Source organism: Notamacropus eugenii, chromosome 6, assembly GCF_028372415.1.
Source record: "Notamacropus eugenii isolate mMacEug1 chromosome 6, mMacEug1.pri_v2, whole genome shotgun sequence".
NCBI lineage: Eukaryota > Metazoa > Chordata > Mammalia > Diprotodontia > Macropodidae > Notamacropus > Notamacropus eugenii.
Genome location: NC_092877.1, coordinates 42,882,305 through 42,903,883, shown reverse-complemented (window position 1 = coordinate 42,903,883; position 21,579 = coordinate 42,882,305). Strand labels below are relative to the sequence as shown.

Genomic DNA, 21,579 nt, shown 5'->3' with positions numbered 1-21,579 from the left:
TACCCTAACTCAGGTTTTCATCTGCTCTCACTTGGACTATTGCAGAAGCTTCTCAATTAGAATTTCAGTCTCTCTTTTCTCTAAATTATCCTTTAAAAATCTATGAAAATCATCTGCCTCAAGCACGTAGCAAACAAATCATTTTATTTGCTTAATCAAGCCTTAAATAAATCTCTTATTGCACTGAGGACAAAATAACTATTCTTCACCTTGATATTTACAGTTAAGCCCAATCAGAATCTAACCTATCTCTTCATATTTATTTAATTTGATCTCATACATGGACTTTGTATTCCAGCCAAACTGGCCTGTGGTTTGTTCCCCAGACTCAGAATTCTATCCCCAACTCTATCTGTCTGCGCAGGTCATCCTCCACTGTCTAAAAGTCCTACCTCATTTCTACTTCTTAGAATCTCAAGGTTCCTTTGTGCCTGTGTGAGTGCATTGCCAGTTACAGGTAGCCTAGTTTCTCAAAGTCTGTCCCTCTTCAATTTATCTTGTAATCACTTATTTGTTATATGTTATCCTGTCATCTCTAATAGAGTATAAAGTCTCTGAGATTAATGACTGTTTTGCTTTCTTTCTCTCTTCTGTCGCCAGTACTTTGGACAAGTTTCTGTATGTAGTGGGTACAGAAAAATATTTGTTGAATGGAAGGCACCAACTCACTTTTGAAAACATTAAGTCTTATTTATATTGGTAACATAATCATAATAAGCAGAAAACAGAAATTTCTAATAACTCAATACCACTATTTAAATTTCATAAATTACTTTCCTCCCAAAAATTTTAGGAGAAAATATTGTTATTCTCATGTTATAGATGAGCTAACTAAGGATAACAAAGGTGCAATCACTTTCCAACAATCACAGTTATAGCCAATAAGACTCAAATGTGGGATTCAAACAGCCCTCATGACTTCAAGTCCAATTATCTTTCCACAGCATCAACCCGTGAATATAGCAGTTAATTTCCTCCAATGAAAGCTTCAGTCTGAGAAGTTGGGGGAAAATAATACATGAAACAAATGTACTTGTATATACACAGAGATCTTCACCTAAGGTGTTCTTATCTAACTATGTTCTATCATGTTCTGACTATAGTGATGTTTCACAATATGTGATATGACCAATGGTAGATCAGAATTTACTGACTAACATATTGTAATAATGTTCCGTTCATGCACTGTTCTTGCAAATCTTTGACTTTATATGGCCCTAGGAGGGAACAGATACATGAAGACCCAAATCAGAATGAATCCTATTCATTAAGACAGGGTGGAGAGATTAAAGCCCTGTAGAAAACTGAAATCAATATAAAGTATGGCATATTAAGAGGAATAGACAGCCCCCCGCGAACTGAGCTACAAATCAAACATCAGAGGTAATTATTTTTACAGCAAAACCAAGAACAACAGTGGTACGTATTGATATAAGAAGATGAAAACTTTAGACTCCAAGGAACTATCTTTGCACAGCAAGGAAATATTTATGTTTGTTTTTGTAGCATTGGAGATTTAGACTCTTGAGCACGTTGATACCAAACAAAGACAATATCATCAATATACCATTTAAAATCCATTGGGATTGAGAAAATTACTAACATAGTTGAGTTGGTTGAGAAGTTCTCTAAATTCTCAGGGGCCCTCATTTATTTTTTCTTTGTCTACATTTTCTAGAATTTTTTTAAATGGGAAAAAAAGATTGGATAGCAATATAGCAGGACCAGTAATATCATCAGATATGGAAGTTCTTTAAAATTTTTCTGGAATCAATACGTGGTAATAGGCATTGTGACAATTATAACTAGATATGACAATTGGTCCTCATCACACCACCTGATTCACTTTGGTTTTTACACCATTTAACTTACTGCAATGTAAGTTAGCAATCTTGTTGTTGATATACTGAAGAAATTCCAAGAACAACTGAGAAATCCAAAACTATTTTTTAAAGTATCACAGAAAGCAGAACACTGACAATCTTGTTAATCATATAAATAATCATCTGATCTTGCTGCTTTCTCAAAATTATGTACTCCAATCAACTTAGCACTTTAATTAATAACCTTCCCAGTTCAATTCTTTCTAGCTCATTAATACGCTCTTAAAATGCACCCCAGTTCTAATTCCATGATCAATCAAAGAGGTTCATCTTTAGCATGTGGATATCGGAACAATTTATAAAATATCTCAACTTGCTCTAAATTTCTTCAAGGAGTTTTCAATAAATGTCAGCACACCATTCAGGAAGCAGCCTTTTCAATATGTGTGATTGTATCCTCATCCCACTACATGTATTATGGTCTAAAAACACTATGTATCTTGTTTCAAAAGAGATTGGAGCAGGTCTGGTGGTAGATGGAGCAGCATTTGAACAGCAACTAGAGCTCCATCCATTTTGGTCAAGGGAGCAGCCTGAAAATCCTGGCTAGGAACACTAGTCAGTTTCTTTTCCATGCAGCACAATTGATAACAATGATTCACCATTTCTTCACTTCTCTCTCCCAATTTAGGACAGCCTATATTAAACTCAAAAATTCTTTTCTTTTAACTACTTTATATTTCTGTTGAATTCACATTGTGATATGGCATACTTATGTATGGTTGATCATAGCAATTTCAGGCTCATATATTTCATTATTGGGAATGTGATGCAATAGAGAGGGGCAGTGGCAAACAGCACAAAAATATATTAAAGAAATATAGATTGTTGAAAAATGGCAGAATCTTCCTCCTTGGGAATACTGAACTTAATTAAGAGGGTCATGTTAATTTTTATTCTATAACTTCCCAAAGTGGGGTAAAAGCATGATTCTAGTTTTATCCTTAGACAAACATGGGTCCAACCATAGTATCTGTCTGGTGAAGGCTATGACAAACTTATACAGAAGGGCACATAGCCTTCTCTATTCTGCCCATGCTCACTAAGATCCTTCTAAAATCATGGAACCAAAGATGGGGACTAAAGGGAAAGCCCAATTTGATGGTAAGAGAAGGTAAGTTGCTAGCAAAGACTGTCGGTGTCCACATTTAAAAGGTGAGGGCCAAACAGGGATAGATTAAGAATTGTAGTCTTTTCTCTCCTGCTGCAGCCCAGGTGAATCATTTCAACTTCTACATACAACCCTTCCCAGACATACTGCTTCACATTTTTTTCTGTTTCATGAGTTGTGACAACCAGAGTTTTCATCCCAGTAGGCCAGTGATGAACTTCTTTGTAGACAAGCAGGTTTTTAAAATGCAGATATGATTTCTTGCTGACACCACATTTTAAGACTTTGCAATGTAGGAGAGCTTTGGAATGCATATATTCCAGTACCTCATCCTTTGATCACCCAGGAATCCCTCCATGCTAGAATGAAAAATTGGACTTGAATTCCTTGTAGTAGGCATGGAGTCAATAAAGAGGAAGATGATAGTCATGAAGATAGTCTGCTCTGACCAAAACACATGTGTGGTGCAATGGTCAACTCTAGACACCACATATTAGGGAGGATACTGACATGCTGAAGTGTATCCAGAGAGACTGGTCAGGCTAGTGAGAAGAATAAAAATCATTCCATAAAACTATGGGTTCAAACAATAGGGCATATGAACCTGGAAAATATGATTTAGAAGGGATATGATATCTTTCCTTAGTTAGTTGAAGAGATTTCATGTTGAAGAGCTTCTTCTGCTTTTTCCCAGAGAGCAGAAACACCAGCAATAGGTAGAAATTTCAGAGATAGATTTTATATTGAATGGAAAAAAAATATCCTGATAATCAGCTCTCTCCCAAAGAGGAGTGATGCTCCTTGAGAGGGAGTGATTTTCCCATCATTTTTATTTCAAGTAGGGAAAAATATTCTTTAAACATGTCATTCTCTTAAGGAAAAAATTATCTTTTTATGCTAGAAAATCATTAGTAGACATTACATTTCTATAAACAAAATTGGTCACAAATGAAAACTGTATATGAAACTGTGAAATTAGTACATGAAGCTTTGCTGTCTCTGTCTTTTTTCATTTCTCAAAGGTTAGTGTTTTTAAAATTCTCATCGATAATAATCAGAGGCCTTATCTTTGTGCCTTTACTTTTGGGATGATTTGGCTTTGTCGGGTGTCCTGATTTGCAGCATCAGATCAGCACAAGGCTGGTTTAAACCCATTCAATGTACACAGCTCAGCAAGTTCAGTGAGCAAACAGCAGCAAAGTATCTGGGACTGAGTAAGACATATGGCCCACTGAAGATTCCTGATTTACAACTTTCAGAAAACTAGATTATTCTGTGTCCCCTACATCTGTATGATAAGATAATTCATGGAAAACAGACAAATTGGTCTCAGGATCACTTTCACAACATGTATGTCCAACATGCCCCACTCCACCTCCTCACTTGACTGATCTGGAATGACAATCAAAACAATATTGCTTTTTTGTTCCTGAAAAGTGTCAGTTTGTTCTCTTACAACTCCATTTACCAATTCCATGTAGTATCTGTAATGAAAATTACCTCATTTTAGACCCATGATAAAAATTTTTTTAGTCTCCAAAAGATTGTGTACTTCCATCTTTTTCAGTTTTAGAGAGTTTCTGAGATGACATCATAATTTTAGTCATAATTTTTCCAAGCCCCTAGGAAGGAAAATTCTAACATTCCAAATACAGTCAGTAGTCTCATCTCTCCACACAAGATGGCATTAATCCATGCTCACACGGCCTTGTGGTCATGTCTGCTTTTCTTATGGCTATTCTGACTTATTAAGTGAAGAATTGATAGAGAAAGCTGAGACCATGTGATCTTCAAAAGTCAGATGAACAAAATGTCCTAAGTTTGAATATTGGAGTCTCTACTAGAGTCTGTGGGCAACCAATTCCAGACCACCAGTAGAGCACTAAGTAAAGATTAGACCCCTTGATTTCACAATTAGGAGCCCAGCGACTACAAACAATTAAAAACTTATGCATTAACCATGCTACATTTGGTACTGAAGCTGGTTGAGCCAATGCTTTGTGGTAAGTGTTTTAAGTATGAGTCTTCTCTTCCAGCGACTGGGTGATATACGGGAGACTATGCTAATTGTCCATTGGCATGTGTTTCAAACTTTTGGTTATGCCATATCTTCTCAGTAAATATTTCTTTATAAAATTAATTTGGTTAGAAGACATTGGAAAACCAGAAACTACATCAAATGATGATTTTGGGGGAGCTATTAATTGATACTCTAAATTGAAGTTAGGCAAATACATTGAAATGGGGACAGTGGTTCAGACTGCTAGTATTTTAAAAAACAGCACAATCCCTTAAGATTACCCCCTAGAATTCTGAGGGCAGATATAGATAGCCTTACTCTGTGGCCCCTGACTCATTAGATTGTGTGTGTATTCGTTGAGATAAGTATCCCAAGAGCGTGTAAAACAATGTAAAGGGAAGTTATGAAGAAAAGAGACAAAGAGGAACGAGCATTGCCAGATTTCGAATTATTCTATGAAATTGATTAGGATCAGGTTATATAACATAATTATTTCCCAAACAATGTCATTTGCATAAAAAATAGTATTATACCACAGAATAAACAATGCAGAATTGTGATTAAAGTTAAATGTTAAACTAGTGCTTGGAAAAAAGTAAAGATTACAAAACAAAGGGGAAAGATAATCATTTTTGAGTAGTCCACTATGTCAATCAGAAAGATTAATAGGCTGAATTAAGAGAAGTATAGGATCAAAAATTAGAAAGTTGACAATTTTATTGATTTTTGCCATCTTAAGAACAGAAATGGAATTCCATGTGCAGGTCTGGCCTTCTTTTTAAAAAAAATATTTAAAATAAAGAGAATGTCTAGAGGAGGAGAGATGGTGGTGAGTCAACAAGGATATTCAGGAGTTAGTAAATGCCAGGCTCTGTCTTATAACTTCAAACACAAAAGTAAACAAAAAACAAGTACCAGTCTTCCAGGAAGTCACATTCTATTGGGAGAGGCACCATGTAAATAGCCAGTTAACATACACACTACAGGCAGAGTAGATGGTGGGGATCAAGGTATTTCAGGACTGTAAGAAAGCCAGTGTAAAGACACCGAAGGTGGAGTATCATGTGTGGGGAAAGGCAGATGGTCCAGTGTAGCTGGCTTGAACACTACAGGGAAGGGAGTACAGTTCAAGACTAAATCGTTAAGAAGGGGTCGGATTAATGAAATTTTTATTTTCTTAATGTTTCTTTATTAATTGCATTTCTTTTCAATGACCTAAATTTTTTTTCAGTATATCTCTCTTCTAATATCTCATGAAGAGGTTTCCCATAGGAAAAACAATACATATTTTCAGGTGTATTATGCCAAAAAGTTTGTCACTGAGAAAAAGAAAGTCCCCACATACACCAAAATATTTATAGCACCACTTTTGTGCTATAAAACTGGAACTGGAAACAAAGCAGATGTCCAGTGAGTCAAGAATGATTGAACAAATGGTGGCACATGAACATAGAATATGACTGTGCTGTAAGAAACAACAAATAAGATTAAAATAGGAAGACAGAAAATATTTACTTGATCTCTTACAGTCATCATAGCAGAGCCAAGAACACAACACAGACAAGGAATATAACAATGTAAATGGAAAGAACAACCCTCATAAATCAATAGACAATGAGTGCTATAAATTCCAAAAAAAAACTAACATGGACCCAAAGAAGAGCCATAAGACACTTATCTATACACTTTTGCAGAATTGTGAAACCATGTTTGTGGAACCTGGTACGTATTTTCAGACTTTTGCAATCAACATTTAAATTCACAAATTAACTCATCAAAATGAAAATATGTTTTTCTAAAACTGAGTTGTTGCCATCAATTAATCTTAACCATTATATCAGTAGAATATTAGATTCTTAATGGAATGAAATGTCTGATTTTTTTTGTCTCATCGCAGAAATATAACACAGTGCATGGGACATACTATGTACCTAAAAATACTTGTTGTATGTAATTGAATTCAATAAAAATGCTGTTTCCTACTCAAGAGTTTTTTCATCACCTCTTTTACTTCACTGTTCCTGAGACTGTAGATCAAGGGATTCAACATAGGAATGATTACAATGTAGAAAACAGATACCACTTTATTCTTATCTGTTGAGTAGCTGGACTTAGGTATCACATAAATGAATGTGAGGGTGCCATAGAAGAGAGTGACTGCTGTGAGGTGGGAGGTGCAAGTTGAGAAAGCTTTGGATCTCCCTTCAGTGGAGCTTATCTTCAGGACAGAGAAGAGGATGTATACATAAGAGATTAGGATAATTAGCACTGTCATCATAATTATTGACCCGGAAGAGACAACAGGAAGAACTTCAGCAAGATGGTTGTGGGAGTAGGAAAGTTTCAAAAGTGGTGAATAATCACAGAAAAAGTGATTGATCTTATTAGATCCACAAAAGGACAGATTCAATAAGCAACTAATGAAAGACCAAGCATTTACACAACCACCCAGGTAGGATGCAATCAATAACAGTGTGCAGATCTTAGGAGACATGTTGGTGGAGTAGAGTAGTGGGTTACAGATGGCCACATACCGATCATAAGCCATCACAGCCAGAAGAAAACACTCAGCTGTCCCAAAGAAGACTCCAAAGAACAGCTGGACTGCACAGCCTCCAGGAGAGATTATGGCTCTGCCCACAAGGAAGCTCTTGAGCATAACAGGTGTGACAGTTGAGGAATATCCAATATCTACAAATGCCAAGTGGCTGAGGAAAAGGTACATTGGAGTGTGAAGTTGGGAGCTATTTCTGATCAATGTGATTATGCTAACGTTACCAACTAAGGTCACAGTATAGACACCTGAAAATATCACACAGAGGATAACATGAAGGTTTGGATCATCTGTTAACCCCAAAATAACGAATTCTTTCACAGCAGTACAATTATTGCCAGACATCTGTGTTGGAAGGGGAACCTATTAGACAGAAGCAAAGGAGATAAAAATAGAATACAGGATTAAGCTTTGGATATGTCTACTGATGCAGTCAGGAAACATTCATTGACCACCTCTCCCATGCCCACCCTTTTATCATACCCTCATACTTTGCTCATGTGCATTATAACAGGGTGCCCGTAACAAAAGCAGAGATGAATATATTTGTTGCCTCCCAATTTTTCCCCTGGACCAACCCTACTATATGATTCGCCAATTTTGCCACTGTGAGAAGGTGAAAAAGGATGTAAGAATGGAGAGAATTGTTTAATTACAACACTGGAACAGGTTATAATTATATGCAGAGACTATGTCCAAATGTATAAATGCTGTTCTGTCAACTAAGCACTATTATTAATCCCTTCCAAAGAAAGAGAGTAAGCCCTATGTTGCTTCGACTCCCACATCTCACCACTTTTCACACCTGAAGATCTTATTGAACTCTTGCTAATTGACTATGAGGAAACTCCTGGTTTACAAGATCACCTTTATTTTCCAAAATCACAAGAGAAGAGGAATGGGGAATCTTAGTTCTGAGTCCTCCTTGTATTTTGCTCCTAGAACTTGGCATTTCTACAAAAAGGAATTATTAAACCAGATGTTGCTAGTCTGAATGTCCATGGGAAATTTCCCATGAAAATGATGCTGTTTCTAAGGAAAACAATGGAGAACACTTGATCAACCACCTGTAATCATATTCATTTACCTACAACATCCTTCAATTTCACAATACCTGAGCAAATTCTAGTAAAGGAAAGCACTGGCAATTTTATGTGCCATAAGAAGTAATGAAACACTTCTTTGCAATAACATGGAAACACTTTCATTAACTGATGCAGAGTGAACTCTGTAGAATTAGAATAACAATTTATGTGATGACCACAGTAATCATGAGGGAGAAACCACTTTGAAATATCATAGAATTTGGACCAAAATAGTAACAAATCCTTTCATAAAATGATGAGGAAATGATATTAGGTACTTCTTCGTAGAAAAGTGATGGACTAGAGGTAGAGAATGAGGTATGGATTCTCAGACACGGTGATGAAGTTTCTTTGATTATGCAGATCACTTGCATGGGAAAACTTTGGTAATAGCAAGAGAAGTAGCTGACTGGGTAGTGATAGACAAGAGTGCATGAAAGGAACAAGAACAAACCATTTTCAAAATGCTCAAGAGAGAAAATAAAGTACAACTTTACATCTACACACATATTTATGTGGAAATGTAATATATCTTTTAAAGAACAAACTGTCTTGAAATGCTTGCATTTATTAATCTTTGTTAAGTTCAAAAGCAAGACGTGATCATAAATATTACTTTTTCCTGAAAGGCTCTTATAATTCTAAACTTATTTTGTCTCTTCTCCAGCAAAAATAATACAAAATATTGAGATATGGTTTATCTCAGAGAAGACTCTGACTATAACACCCATTTATGACTTTATGGTCCAATCCTAAGAATGCCTTAACTTAGTAAAATTTTAGAGTGATGAGACAATTATGATACACCTTCTACTTCCCTTTGTCCTCTCAAGAAAGGACTCTATAACTTCCTTTTGGGCCAAAAGAAGAGCTGTCCTGGAGGGATTCTTTTCTTTCCTCTTCTACAATTCAATATTCCTCAATATTGAATTAAAATTCCCCAAGTGTCTTTGCAACAATCTCTGAAAGAGAGACCTTCTTTTCTCCAGGATCAAATCCTCTACTTGTTCCATAAATCCCTTCCTTTCTATTTCAACTTAAGCTTCCCATGTTGAAAAACTACCATGTAATCTTTAATCTTTTATGTATAGGTTTCTTTCCTTTTTCCTATAAATGTGCTCACATCTTTCCAGTACTGTATAATCTTTTTTTGACCCTGACATTCTTTGAAGTTATCATAATATATCTCTTCTCTTTCCTTATCAGCTCTTGGGATTGGAGGGGAAAGAAAAAGATACCTTTGTTGAGTTGACTTCTCCTACTTGTTAAAATATTCTAATCTGGTTTCTGACCCAATCCCTCCACTACAACTATTCTCTTCAAAGTTAACCAATAATTTCTTAATCATATATTTTTGCAACCTTTATTTAGATGGAAGGTATTGTTACAAACTTTGTATTTGCATCATTAGTAACTAGGAAACTAGCTAAAAATAGTAGGTGTTTATTAAATACTTGTTGGCTGATTGGTTCTTGACCATTTTGCAGCAAGTGACTCTGTGGATCACCTACTCTTATTGGATAATTTTTCTTCATGGATTATCATGACACTGGTTTTTACTGGTAGTAATATTTCTCCTACCTGTCTTTCCTCTCAGCCTCCTTTGGCAGATTATTAACCCTGTACTGACACCTAATCATAAATGTGTCCCCAAGCTCTATCCTAGACCCTCTCTTCTTTTTCTATACCACCTCAATGAATTCATTAGCTTCCACTGATATTCACATCTCCATCCAAATGAATTCTAAGTCCTAATCTAGCCCTGAACTCTAATACGCACCTAACCAATAGTTGGACATTTACACCTAGATGTCCCCAAAGCATTTCAAACTCAACATGTTCAAAAGAGAAATCATCTTATCCCCAACTTTCAAACTAAAGTCTTTTATCTAGATAATTTCTTATTTCTGTTGAGGATTCCAGCATTCTTCCAAGAAGCCTAATTTGCAGTCTTTAAACCAATCTATTTTCTTCTCTCCATCTTCCATTTCCTAAGCGGTCAGCTACCAAGTCTTACCACTTCTTCATCTACAAAATGCATCTCATATCCATTTAAACAGTCATCACCCCAACTCAGATTTGGATCTTCTCTCACTTGAATTATTGCAAAAACCTCTTAATTAGAACTCTGTCCTTCCTTCATCTTCCTAAATGGTCTTCCAAAAGCACATGGCTAATCATATTACTTGCTTAATCAAGCTTTGAACAGATCCCTTATTTCCTCAAAGACAAAATAAAAATTCTTCACCCAGATATTTAGAGTAACGCACAATCTGAATCCAGCCTACATATTCAGATTTATTTCACTCTGCTCTCAGACATACACTCAATATTCAGCCCCAGCACCCTATTGCTTGTTCCCCTGACTCAGAATTCTATTCCCATCTCTTTCTCTCTGCATAGGACATCTTCTATGCTCCAGATGCCCTACCTTATCTCTGCTTCACACAATCTCAAGCTTCCTTTGTGGCTTAGCAATTGGCTCACCACTTACATGAAGCCAAGTATGTAAAGCAGTGCCTCCTGAACTTAATATTGCATTTACTTATTTCTGTAAATGGTTTATTCCTTTTTTAATCAATAGAATATAAGTTCCATGAATTTAAGGATTGTTTTGTATTCCCCACCCTTCCTATCCCCAGTGCCTTGGACAAGACTCTGTGCATAGTGGGCACAGAAAATATTTGTTGAATTAACGCAACAACACATTTTGAAAATCTCAAGTCTCATGTATATTGGTAATAAATCCATAACAGGCAGATAACAGGAATTCTAATAACTCAATACGACTATTTAAATTTTATAAATTAATTTCCTCCCATACATTTTAGGAAAAAATGTCGTTATTCTCATTTTATAGATGAGATACCTGAGGAGAGCAGAGGTGCAATCACTTGCCCACAATCACAGTCATAGCCAGTAAGATTCAGATATGGGATTTAAACCCAGCTCTCCTGACTTCAAGTCCAATTCTCTTTCCATTACATCAACTAATGAATATATCAGTTAAATTCCTCCAGGTAAAGCCTCAGTCTGAGAAGTGGAGGAAAAGTAATACATGAAACAATTGTTCTCATATACATACAGAGACATTTACTGAAGGAGTTCTTATGTAATCATGCTCTATCATGTTCTGACTGTAGTGATGTTTGACGATGTATGATATGACCTGCAGTAAATCAGAATTTACTTACTAATATGCTGTAATAATATTCCACTCATACATCTCACTTTCAGCCCTCCCTCACTCAAACAAAGTCAAGTGCAAGTCATACCATCATTTCTCTGATGGCTTGGTATTCTTCGGCAATGAAGGGTGAACTCAAGCAAATCTTTAACTTTGTATGGCCCTACAATGGACCACATACATGAAGACCAAATCAGGAATGAATCCTACTCATTAAGATGGGGGGATGGAGTTAAAGCCCTAAGAAAAACTCAAATCAATATAAAGTTTGACATATTAAGAAGAATAGACAGCCCCCCATCCGCTGAACTGAGCTATAAATAAAAAATCAGAGCTAAATATTTTTACAGCAAAATCAAGAATAGCAGTGATACCTACTGATAAAAGAAGATGATAACTTTAGATTCCAAGAACTGTCTGTGCACAGCAAGGAAATATTTATGTTCGATTTCATAGCATTTGGGATTTAGTTCCATTAGCACCTTAATATCAAATATAGTTGCCATCATCAAAATTCCATTTGAAATCCAATGGGATTAGAAAATTACTAACATGGAGGTGAGTTGAGAAGTTCTAAATTCTCAGGAGCCTTCATTAACTTTTTCTTTGTCTATAGTTTTCTAAGATTTAAAAAAATGGAAAAACGAGATTGGATAGCAGTATAGCCAAACCAATAATTATGATTTGCTAAGGAAGTTCTAAAAATTGTCCTGGTATCAATATGTGGCAATGGTCATTGTGACAAGGTTCACTGGATGAAAATTGGTCCTCATCACACAATCTGATTCATTTTAATTCTACCATCACTTAACTTTTTTGCAAAGTACATTAGCAATTATATGGTGATATATTTAAGAAACTCCAAAAGTACCTAAGAAACTCCAAACTAGTTTTTTAAAGTATCACAAAAGTCAGAAATGTAGAAATCATTTCCATTACAAAAATAACACCTGGTCTTGTTGCTTTCTCAAAATTTTTTACTCCAATTAACGTTCCACTTCAATTAATAACCTTTCTAGTTCAATTCTTTCTAGCTGACTAATGCTCTTTTAAAATGCACCCCAGATCGGGACTTCCAGGTGCCAAGATGCCTGAGTAAGCAGTAAACCACTGCAAATTCCCATACTTACATTCAAATGTGTTTCTTGTAAACAACATATTGTTGGATTATGGTTTTTAATCCATTCTGCCATCTGCCTCCGTTTTGTGGGAGAGTTCATCCCTTTCACATTCATAGTAATGATTACTGTCTGTGTCTTTCTCTCCATGCTATTTAGCCCCATTTATAGTTTCAGTTTTGCTTTCTCCATTTCCCTCCACAATAGAGTTTCAATTTTTGACCATCGCTTCCCTCAGTCATCCCTCCCTTCTATTAGCATCCCTCCCTTTTATTCCCCTTTTCCCTTACAACTTCTTACCTCTCTTTTAACCTCCCCTCCCTTTTCTTTCCCCTTTCTCCTCCTACTGCCTATAGGGCAATTTCGATTTCTGTATTGAACTGAGTTTATTGTGCCCTCCTTGAACCAAATCAGATGACAGTAATTCTCAAACAGTGCTCATCTCCCTCCCCTATTTTTCTCTATCATAACATGTTTTTATGCCCCTTCCTGTGATGTAATTTACCTTTTTCCCCCTCCTCCTCTTCACTTCTCCCTTTACAATACCTTCTTACCATTAAATCTCATTTTTTATCATCACATCAATTAATTTATCCCCACTCCTTCTATCTATGCGTAAAATATACAGTTCTCAAGATTAACAAGTATCATCTTCCCCTATAGGGAAATAAACAGTTTGCCTATATATAATAACAATTTTCCCCCTATTTATCTTTTAATGTCTCTCTTGAGACTTGTATTTGAAGATCAAATTTTCTATTGAGCTCTGGCCTTTTCATCAGGAAGGTCTGGAACTCCCTCATTTCTTTGAATGTCCATCTCCTTGCCTGCTATATTATGATCAGTTTTATTGGGTAATTGATCCTTGGTTGTAATCTAAGCTGCTTTGCCTTGCAGGATATCATATTCCAATCCCTCCAGTGTTTTAATGTAGAAGCTGCAAAGTCCTGTGTGATGTTGGCTGTAGTTCCTCGATATTTCAGTGGTTCCTTTCTGTTTGCTTGCAGTATTTTCTCCTTAATTTGATAGTTCTGGGATTTGGAAACAATATCCTTTGGCATTTTATTTTGGGATCTCTTTCTGGAGGCCATCAGTGGATTCTTTAGAAGACTAGACCCTCTGGGTCTAGGAACTCAGGGCAGTTTTCTTTGATGATTTCTGGGAAGATATTGTCCAGGTCCTTTTTTTCCTATATGCAAAGACTCATAGAAAAATATGAATTTGTCTCAGTCCACCAGAAGAACACAAAAAGGATTTTAAAAACTAAGAAAGGGAGGCAGAGGAAAAATTTGTAAGAGAAGTGCGAATGATGCAAGAAAATCATGAAAAAAGAGTCAATAGCTTGGTAAAAGAAGTGCAAAAGAATACTGAAGAAAATAGCACCTTTAAAAAAGAGAAGCCAAATGGTAAAACCCAATAAGGAGAAGAATTCCTTGAAAAGCAGAATTGACTAATTGGAAAAAGATATTTAAAAATTCACTGAAGAAAAGAAATTCTTAAAAAGGAGAACTGGTCAAATGGAAAAGTCATTCACTGCATCCTGGGTCATCACCAGTAGTCTTGACTTTTGTCACTGAACTTTGATAGAGGCTGGAGGAGAAAATGAGACTGAGAATTTTCCACAGCTCTGTCTAACTTAAATCCACTTCACGTGTAAGTCAAGAAATCACTCTTCTTATGTCATTCATCCTCTTTAAGAATGAAGGATGAACAACAACAACAACAATGTAGGAAATCCAGCTGCAATTCCTCATTCTAGCATGGAGAGATTCCTGGGTGTTCAAAGGATGAACCACTGGAACACAAGATTTCCAAAATTCTCTTATGCTGTAAAGTCTTAAAATATGGTGCTGGCAAAAAACCATCGGTGCATTTTGAAAACCTATCTGAGTATAAAGAAATTCATCATCAGTAGACTGAACACCTGGGATGAAAACTATGGTAGTCATTACTCATGAAAGACAGGAAAATGTGAAGCAGGGTTTGTTTTATGATTTCTCCCATTCATTTTAGTTCTTCTACACGGCATGACTATAGTGGAAAATGTGTTTAATAGGAATGTATGTGTAGATCCTATATAGAATTGTACGCCATCTCAGAGAAGGAGGGGGGAAGTGTAGAGTAGGTAGCGGGAAAAAAATCTAAGTTTTATGGTAGTGATTGTAGAACACTACAAATAAATAAACTTACTTATAAAAAAAAAGTCAGTCCCTCTTCAACTTATCTTGTAACCATTTATTTGTTATATGTTTACATGTTATCCTGTTATCTCCAATAGAATTGAAGCTCGCTGAGATTAAGAACGTTTTTGCTTTTTTCCCTTTTTCTGTCCCCAGTACACTGGAATAATTTCTGTACATAGTGGGTAGAGAAAAATATTTGTTGAATGGAAAGCATCAGCTCACTGTTGAAAACATTAAATCTTATTCATATTGGTAACATAATCATAACAAGCAGGCAACAGAAATTATAATAAATCAATACCACTATTTAAATTTCTTAAATTACTTTCTTCCCAAAAATTTTAGGAGAAAATATTGTTATTCTCATTTTATAGATGAGCTGACTAGGGATAACAAAGGTGCAGTGACTTACCAACAATCACAGTTAGTCAGTAAGACTCAGATGTAGGAATCCACGACATCAACCAATGAAAATGTCAGTTAAATTCCTCCAGTGAAAGACTCAAGTCTGAGAAGTGGGGGGAAAGTAACACATGAAACAAATGTACCCATATATACACAGAGACCTTTACCTAAGGTGGTCTTATCTAACCATGTTCTATCATATTCTGACTGTAGTGATGTTTCACAGTGTGTGATATGACAAATGGTAGATAGGAATTTACTTACGAACATATTGTAATAATGTTCCATGCATATACCTCACTTGCAAATCTTTGACTTTATATGGCCCTAGATAGGACAAGATATCCTATTGAAGACCCAAATCAGGAATGAATCCTATTCATTAAGACAGGGCAGAGAAATTAAAGCCCTGTGGAAAACTGAAATCAATATAAAGTATGGCATATTAAGAGAAATAGACAGCCTTCCCATGAACTGAGCTACCAGTCAAAAATCACAGTTAAGTATTTTTACAGCAAAACCAGGAACAGCAGTGGTACCTATTGATACAAGAAGATGAAAACTTTAGACTCCAAGGAACTCTCTTTTCATGGCAAGGAAGTATTTGTGCTTGTTTTTATAGCATATGGAAGTTAGATCCTTGAGCATGTTGACATCAAACAAAGACAATATCATCAATATACCATTTGAAATCTGTTGGGACTGAGAAAATTACTAACAGAGTTGAGTTACTTGACAAGTTCTCTAAATTCTCCAGGGCCTTCATTTATTTTTCCGTTGTCTATATTGTGTAGGATTTTTTTTTTAAATGAGAAAAAAAGATTGGATAGCAATATAGCCAGACTGGTAAGTATCATTTGATGTGAAAGTTCTTTAAAACTGTTCTGGAATCAATATGTGGTGATTGGCACAGTAACAATTATAACTAGGTATGAAAATTGGTCCTCATCACCTCACCTGATTCACTTTGGTTTTTATACCATTTAATTTTTTTGTAATGTAAATTAGCAATTATGTTGTTGATATACTTAAGAAATTCCAAGAACACCTTAGAAATCTAAAACTATTTTTTAAAGTGTCACAGAAGGCAGAACGCTGAAAATCCTTTCAATTACGTAAATAATAATATGATCTTGTTGCTTTCTCAAAATTATGTGCTCCAATTAACTTTCCACTCTAATTAATAACCTTTCCAGTTCAATTCTTTCTAGCTCATAAATGCCCTTTAAAAAATGCACCCCAGTTTTAATTCCATGGACATTCAAAGAGGTTCCTCTTTACCATGTGGATATCAGAACAATTTATAAAATATATCAATTTATTTTAAATTTCCTCAAGTCATTTTAAATACATGTCAACATACCATTTAGGAAGAAACTTCTTCAATATGAGTGACTGTATCCTCATCCCACTACATACATTACTTTATTAAAACTCTATGAGTCTTTAAACCTTCTCTCCCTTTCACGATCCCCTACTATCATCACTGAAGGATCAGAAAAGACAAAACAGAACTCAGGAATATTTTGCATTTTCTGCAGCAACCTTACCAAAAGATCTTCATTTTGTTTTGATCTACTGACTAAAAAGAGACTATGCTTTAAAGGGGCTAGGTCCTCGTCTCATTTCCCTATAGGATTGCACAGGTGAGAGAGTGAGTTTGGCCATTTTGCACAAGAATTTCAAGAGAGATTGGAGCAGCTCTGCTGGTGGATGGGCAGTATTTGAATAGCAACTAAAGCTCCATCCATTTTGGTCAAGGGAGCAGCCCAAAAATCCTGGCTGAGAACACCTGTCGGTTTCTCTTCCATGCAGCACAATTGATGTCAGTGATGCACCATTTCTTCACTTCTCTTCCCCAATTTAGGACCTACATTAAACTCAAATATTTCTTTCTTTTAACTATTTTATATTTCTGTTGAATTCACATTGCAGTATGGCATCAGCTATAAGTATGGTTGATCACAGCAATTTTAGGCTCATATATGCTTCATTATTGGGAATAGGATGCAATAGGGAGGGGCAGTGGCAAACTACACAAAAATATATTAAAGAAAGTATAGATTTTTGGAAAATGGCAGGATCTTCCTGCTTGGGAACTTTGAGCTTAATTAAAAGTCTCATGTTGATTTTTATTCTATAAGTGGCCAAAGTGGGCAAAAGCGTGAATCTAGTTTTATCCTTAGACACACGTGGGTCCACCAATAATTTCTGTCTGGTGAAGGCTTTGACAAGCTTGTACAATAGGGCACATGGCCTTCTCCATTCTGCCCATTACTTAGTAAGAGCCTTCTAAAATCATGGAACCAAGGATGGAGACTAAACTGAAAGCCCAATTTGGTGGTAAGAGAAGGAAATTAGATAGAGAAGACCACCAGTGTTCACATTAGAAAGGTGAGGGTCAAAAAGGGATAGAGAAGAATCCTAATATTTTCTATCTTGCTGCAGCCCTGCTGAACTACTTTCCTTTTTACATACAACCCTTCCCTGACATGCTGCTTCACATTTTTCTCTGTTTCATGAGTTGTGACAACCAGAGTTTTCATCCCAGGAAGCCAGTCTACTTCTGTTTCATGAGTTGTGACAACCAGAGTTTTCATCCCAGGAAGCCAGTCTACTAGTGATGAACTTCTTTGTAGATATGAAAGGTTTTAAAATGCAGATATTATTTCTTGCTGGCACCATATTTTCAGACTTTAAAATATAGGAAAGCTCTAGAAAGCATGGGATGCAGTGACTCATCTTTTGAGAACCCAGGAATTCCTCCATGCTCCAAAGAGGAATCAGAGCTGGATTCCATGCATTAGGCATAGAATCCATAAAGAGGAAACTGATAGTCATGTTGATAGTCTGCTGGGATCAAAACACATTTGCGGTGCAATGAACTCTCTAAACACCACATATTATTAGGAAAGATACTGATATGCTGAAGTATATCCAGAGAGACTGGTCAAACTAGTGAGAAGAATAAAAATTCCATAAGATAATGAGTTCAAACAATAGGGTATAGAAACCTGGAAAAGATGATTTAGAAGGGATATGACAGCTTTCTTTAAGTAGTTTGAAGAGCTTTCATGTGGAAAATGTCTTCTGCTTGGTCTTAGAGAGTAGAAATATCAGCAATAAGAAATTTCAGAGAAAGATTTTAGCTTGAATGAGGAAAAATATCCTAATAATGAAATCTCTCCAAACGAGGAATGATATGACTTCAGAGGGAATGATTTTCCCATCATTTTGACTTCAAGTAGGGAAAAAATATTCTTTAAACATGCCATTCTTTTAAGGAGAAAATGTCTTTATATGCTAGAAAATGATAATTAGACATTACTATTTCTATTAACAAAAATGATCACAGATGAGAACTCTATATGAAACTGTGAAATTACTACATGTAGCTTTGTTGTCTCTTTCTCCATTTCTCAAAGGTTGGTGTTTTAAAAACTCCTGTCTATAATAATTAGTGTCCTTACCTTTGTATCTTTACCCTTTGGATGATTTGGTTTTGTTGGGTGTCCTGACAAGCTGTGCTTGGTTCCAGGTTTTAATGTCAAGCATTGGATAGGTGAAAAGCCTTTTGTGTCCATTTTCAAACATGAAATCACAAGCGTCCTCTAAATAGATACTTCTGTGGTATATATGATGGTTGTAAATATGTAGTCTAAGCAGCTGACTGGTGCAGTGGATAGAGTGCTGGGTCTGGGATCAAAACGACTTGAGTTCCAATCGATCCTCAGACATTTCTTAGCTTTGCACACTTGGGCAATCACTTGACCTACCTGCCTCAGTTTTTTCACCTGTAAAATGGACACAATAACAGTAGCTATGTTACTCTGCCATTTGTAAAGACCTAATAAGCTGCTTTGCATAGTGCTTGGTACATACTGCACAACTGGTGCTTAATAAATGCTTGTTCCTTTCCCCTTGTACCACTTAAAAGTGAAAGCAAAGTCCAACACCCAACTTGCGTAAGCAACAAATAGGTTTATTGAAAGATGTGAAGAGTTAGTCTAGGAGGAATAGTGAGTATAAATAAAGAGGAAGTAGATGGCACCTCCTCAAAATGATTCCAGAAGAGGAGAATGTTTCTTCAAGTCTCTATTGTTGCTACTCTTTTGCCTGCCATTGACATGTTAATACAAAGATCAGACTTTGCTAAAGGACAAATGTTTACTTGCAATGCAATTTGAGGCTGAATTATTCTTGTCTAAATAAAGAAAATATTGTATTGTTACATTGTTTAACATAAAAATCTTGCAGCACAACAGGACCCCAAGGAGCCAAGAGATACATAGGCAAGACTATGAAGAGCCTCTATGAATTCAATATTGACCAAGAGTTGGAGACTCACCCTTGGCATACAATCAAGTTCCTTTGTGGCTTTAGAAACATCTTACAGTAAATTGGAGAGAAGGGCTAAAATGAGCTTTTTTTCAAAATTAGTCTAAGAATGAAATACATTCAGAGATCATGGGATATAACTGTTATCGCTTGGTGGGCTACATCCACAATACGGGAGATAATAACTACTTTAAATGTGACCTGGGAGGAACCTTGTATTATCTTATTCTTTTTATGATTTGAGTTCAGGATAAGAACATAGCCCATTCAAGCTTTTTTCAGAAATTATATTGAGAAAAAAACTGTTGAACTTTTAACATGCAGCATTATGTGGCTACAAAAATTTTGAAATCTAACTCCAAACTGAATATTCACATAATTACAATAAACCACACTCGCTATTACAATGTCTCCTGGTTAAGAAGTTTCCATTTCAGTATATAATTGCAAGTGCCTCAGTTGTTCCATTATATCAGGCCAAATCACCTTCAGTTATGCCCCACACTATTGTCTGGTGATTTCCTCAATAGCTACCTCACTACCATTTTGTCAACATACAAAAAGCCACCCCTCAAATGTGGGGTAATTCTAGTTGAGTCAGATAAAAATTATTCATTAAAAGAAAAGACATTTTTATAGTCCTTTGGGCATGGTTCCAAATTGTTCTCCAGAATGGCTGGCTCAAGTCACATCTCCACCAACAGTGAATTAGAGTTTCAACTCTCCCACAACTTCTTTAACACTTATCATTTTCCTGTTTTGTGATATTAGTCAGTCTGATAGCTGTGATGTGGTACCTCAAGTTGTTTTACTTTGCATCTCTCTGACAAATAGTTATTTAGAGCATTTTTTCATATGACTATAGATAGCTTTAATTTTTTCCTCTGAAAACTGCCTGTTCATATCCTTTGACCATTTATCAGTTGGGGAATGACTTGTATTCTTGTAAATGTGACTCAGTTCCCTATATATTTTAGAAATGAGACCTTTATCACATACCTTTCGATGCTGGAATGCTACTTGTATGGTTGTATCCCAAAGAGATTATAAAATGGGAAAAGGCTCCTTATGTACAAAAATATTTATAGGATCTCTTTTTGTGGTGGCCAAGAACTGGATATAATGGAAATTCCCATCAATTGGGGAATGGTTGAGCAATTTGTGGTATATGAATGTAAAGGAATACTATTGTGCTATGAGAAACGATGAACACACGGACTTCAGAAATACCTAGATAGGCTTGTATGAATTGATGCAGACTGAAGTGAGCAGAACCAGGATAACATTATACACAGTAACAACCACAGTATTTGAGGACTGATTTTGGTAGATTTAGTCCTCCACAGCAATGCAAAGACTAAAATATTTCCAAAGGACTCATGATGCAAAATATCACTCACATCCAGAGAAAAAACTATGGTGCCAGAATGCAGAATGAAGCAGACTATTTTCTTTTTTGTTATTTTTGGTTTTGTTTAGTTTTACTCATGCTTTCTTCCATTCATTGTTATTCTTCTATGCAACATGACTAATATGAAAATGTGTTTAATAAGAATGAATGTGTAGAGCCCATGTAAGGTTGCATGTCATCTTGGAGATGGGGGAAAATGAAGGGGGGAAATTTATAACTTATGGAAGTGACTGTTAAAAATTGAAAACAAATAAGATAAATTTGAAGAATAAAATGAATCACCA

The 21,579-nt window shown here is 35.8% G+C and overlaps 1 protein-coding gene across 1 annotated transcript; it reads right to left on the bottom strand.

Moving 5' to 3' along the window:
* Positions 1-6,974: 6,974 nt before the first annotated feature.
* LOC140512039 (olfactory receptor 5P80-like) lies at positions 6,975-7,913 on the bottom strand. Its single transcript, XM_072621411.1, has one exon. It carries the CDS (start codon positions 7,911-7,913, stop codon positions 6,975-6,977), a length of 939 nt encoding a protein of 312 aa, XP_072477512.1.
* Positions 7,914-21,579: the final 13,666 nt, after the last annotated feature.

Bases quoted from the DNA above. Each gene is read 5' to 3' on its own strand.
- LOC140512039 (XM_072621411.1), bottom strand. From the start codon at position 7,913: ATGTCTGGCAATAATTGTACTGCTGTGAAAGAATTCGTTATTTTGGGG.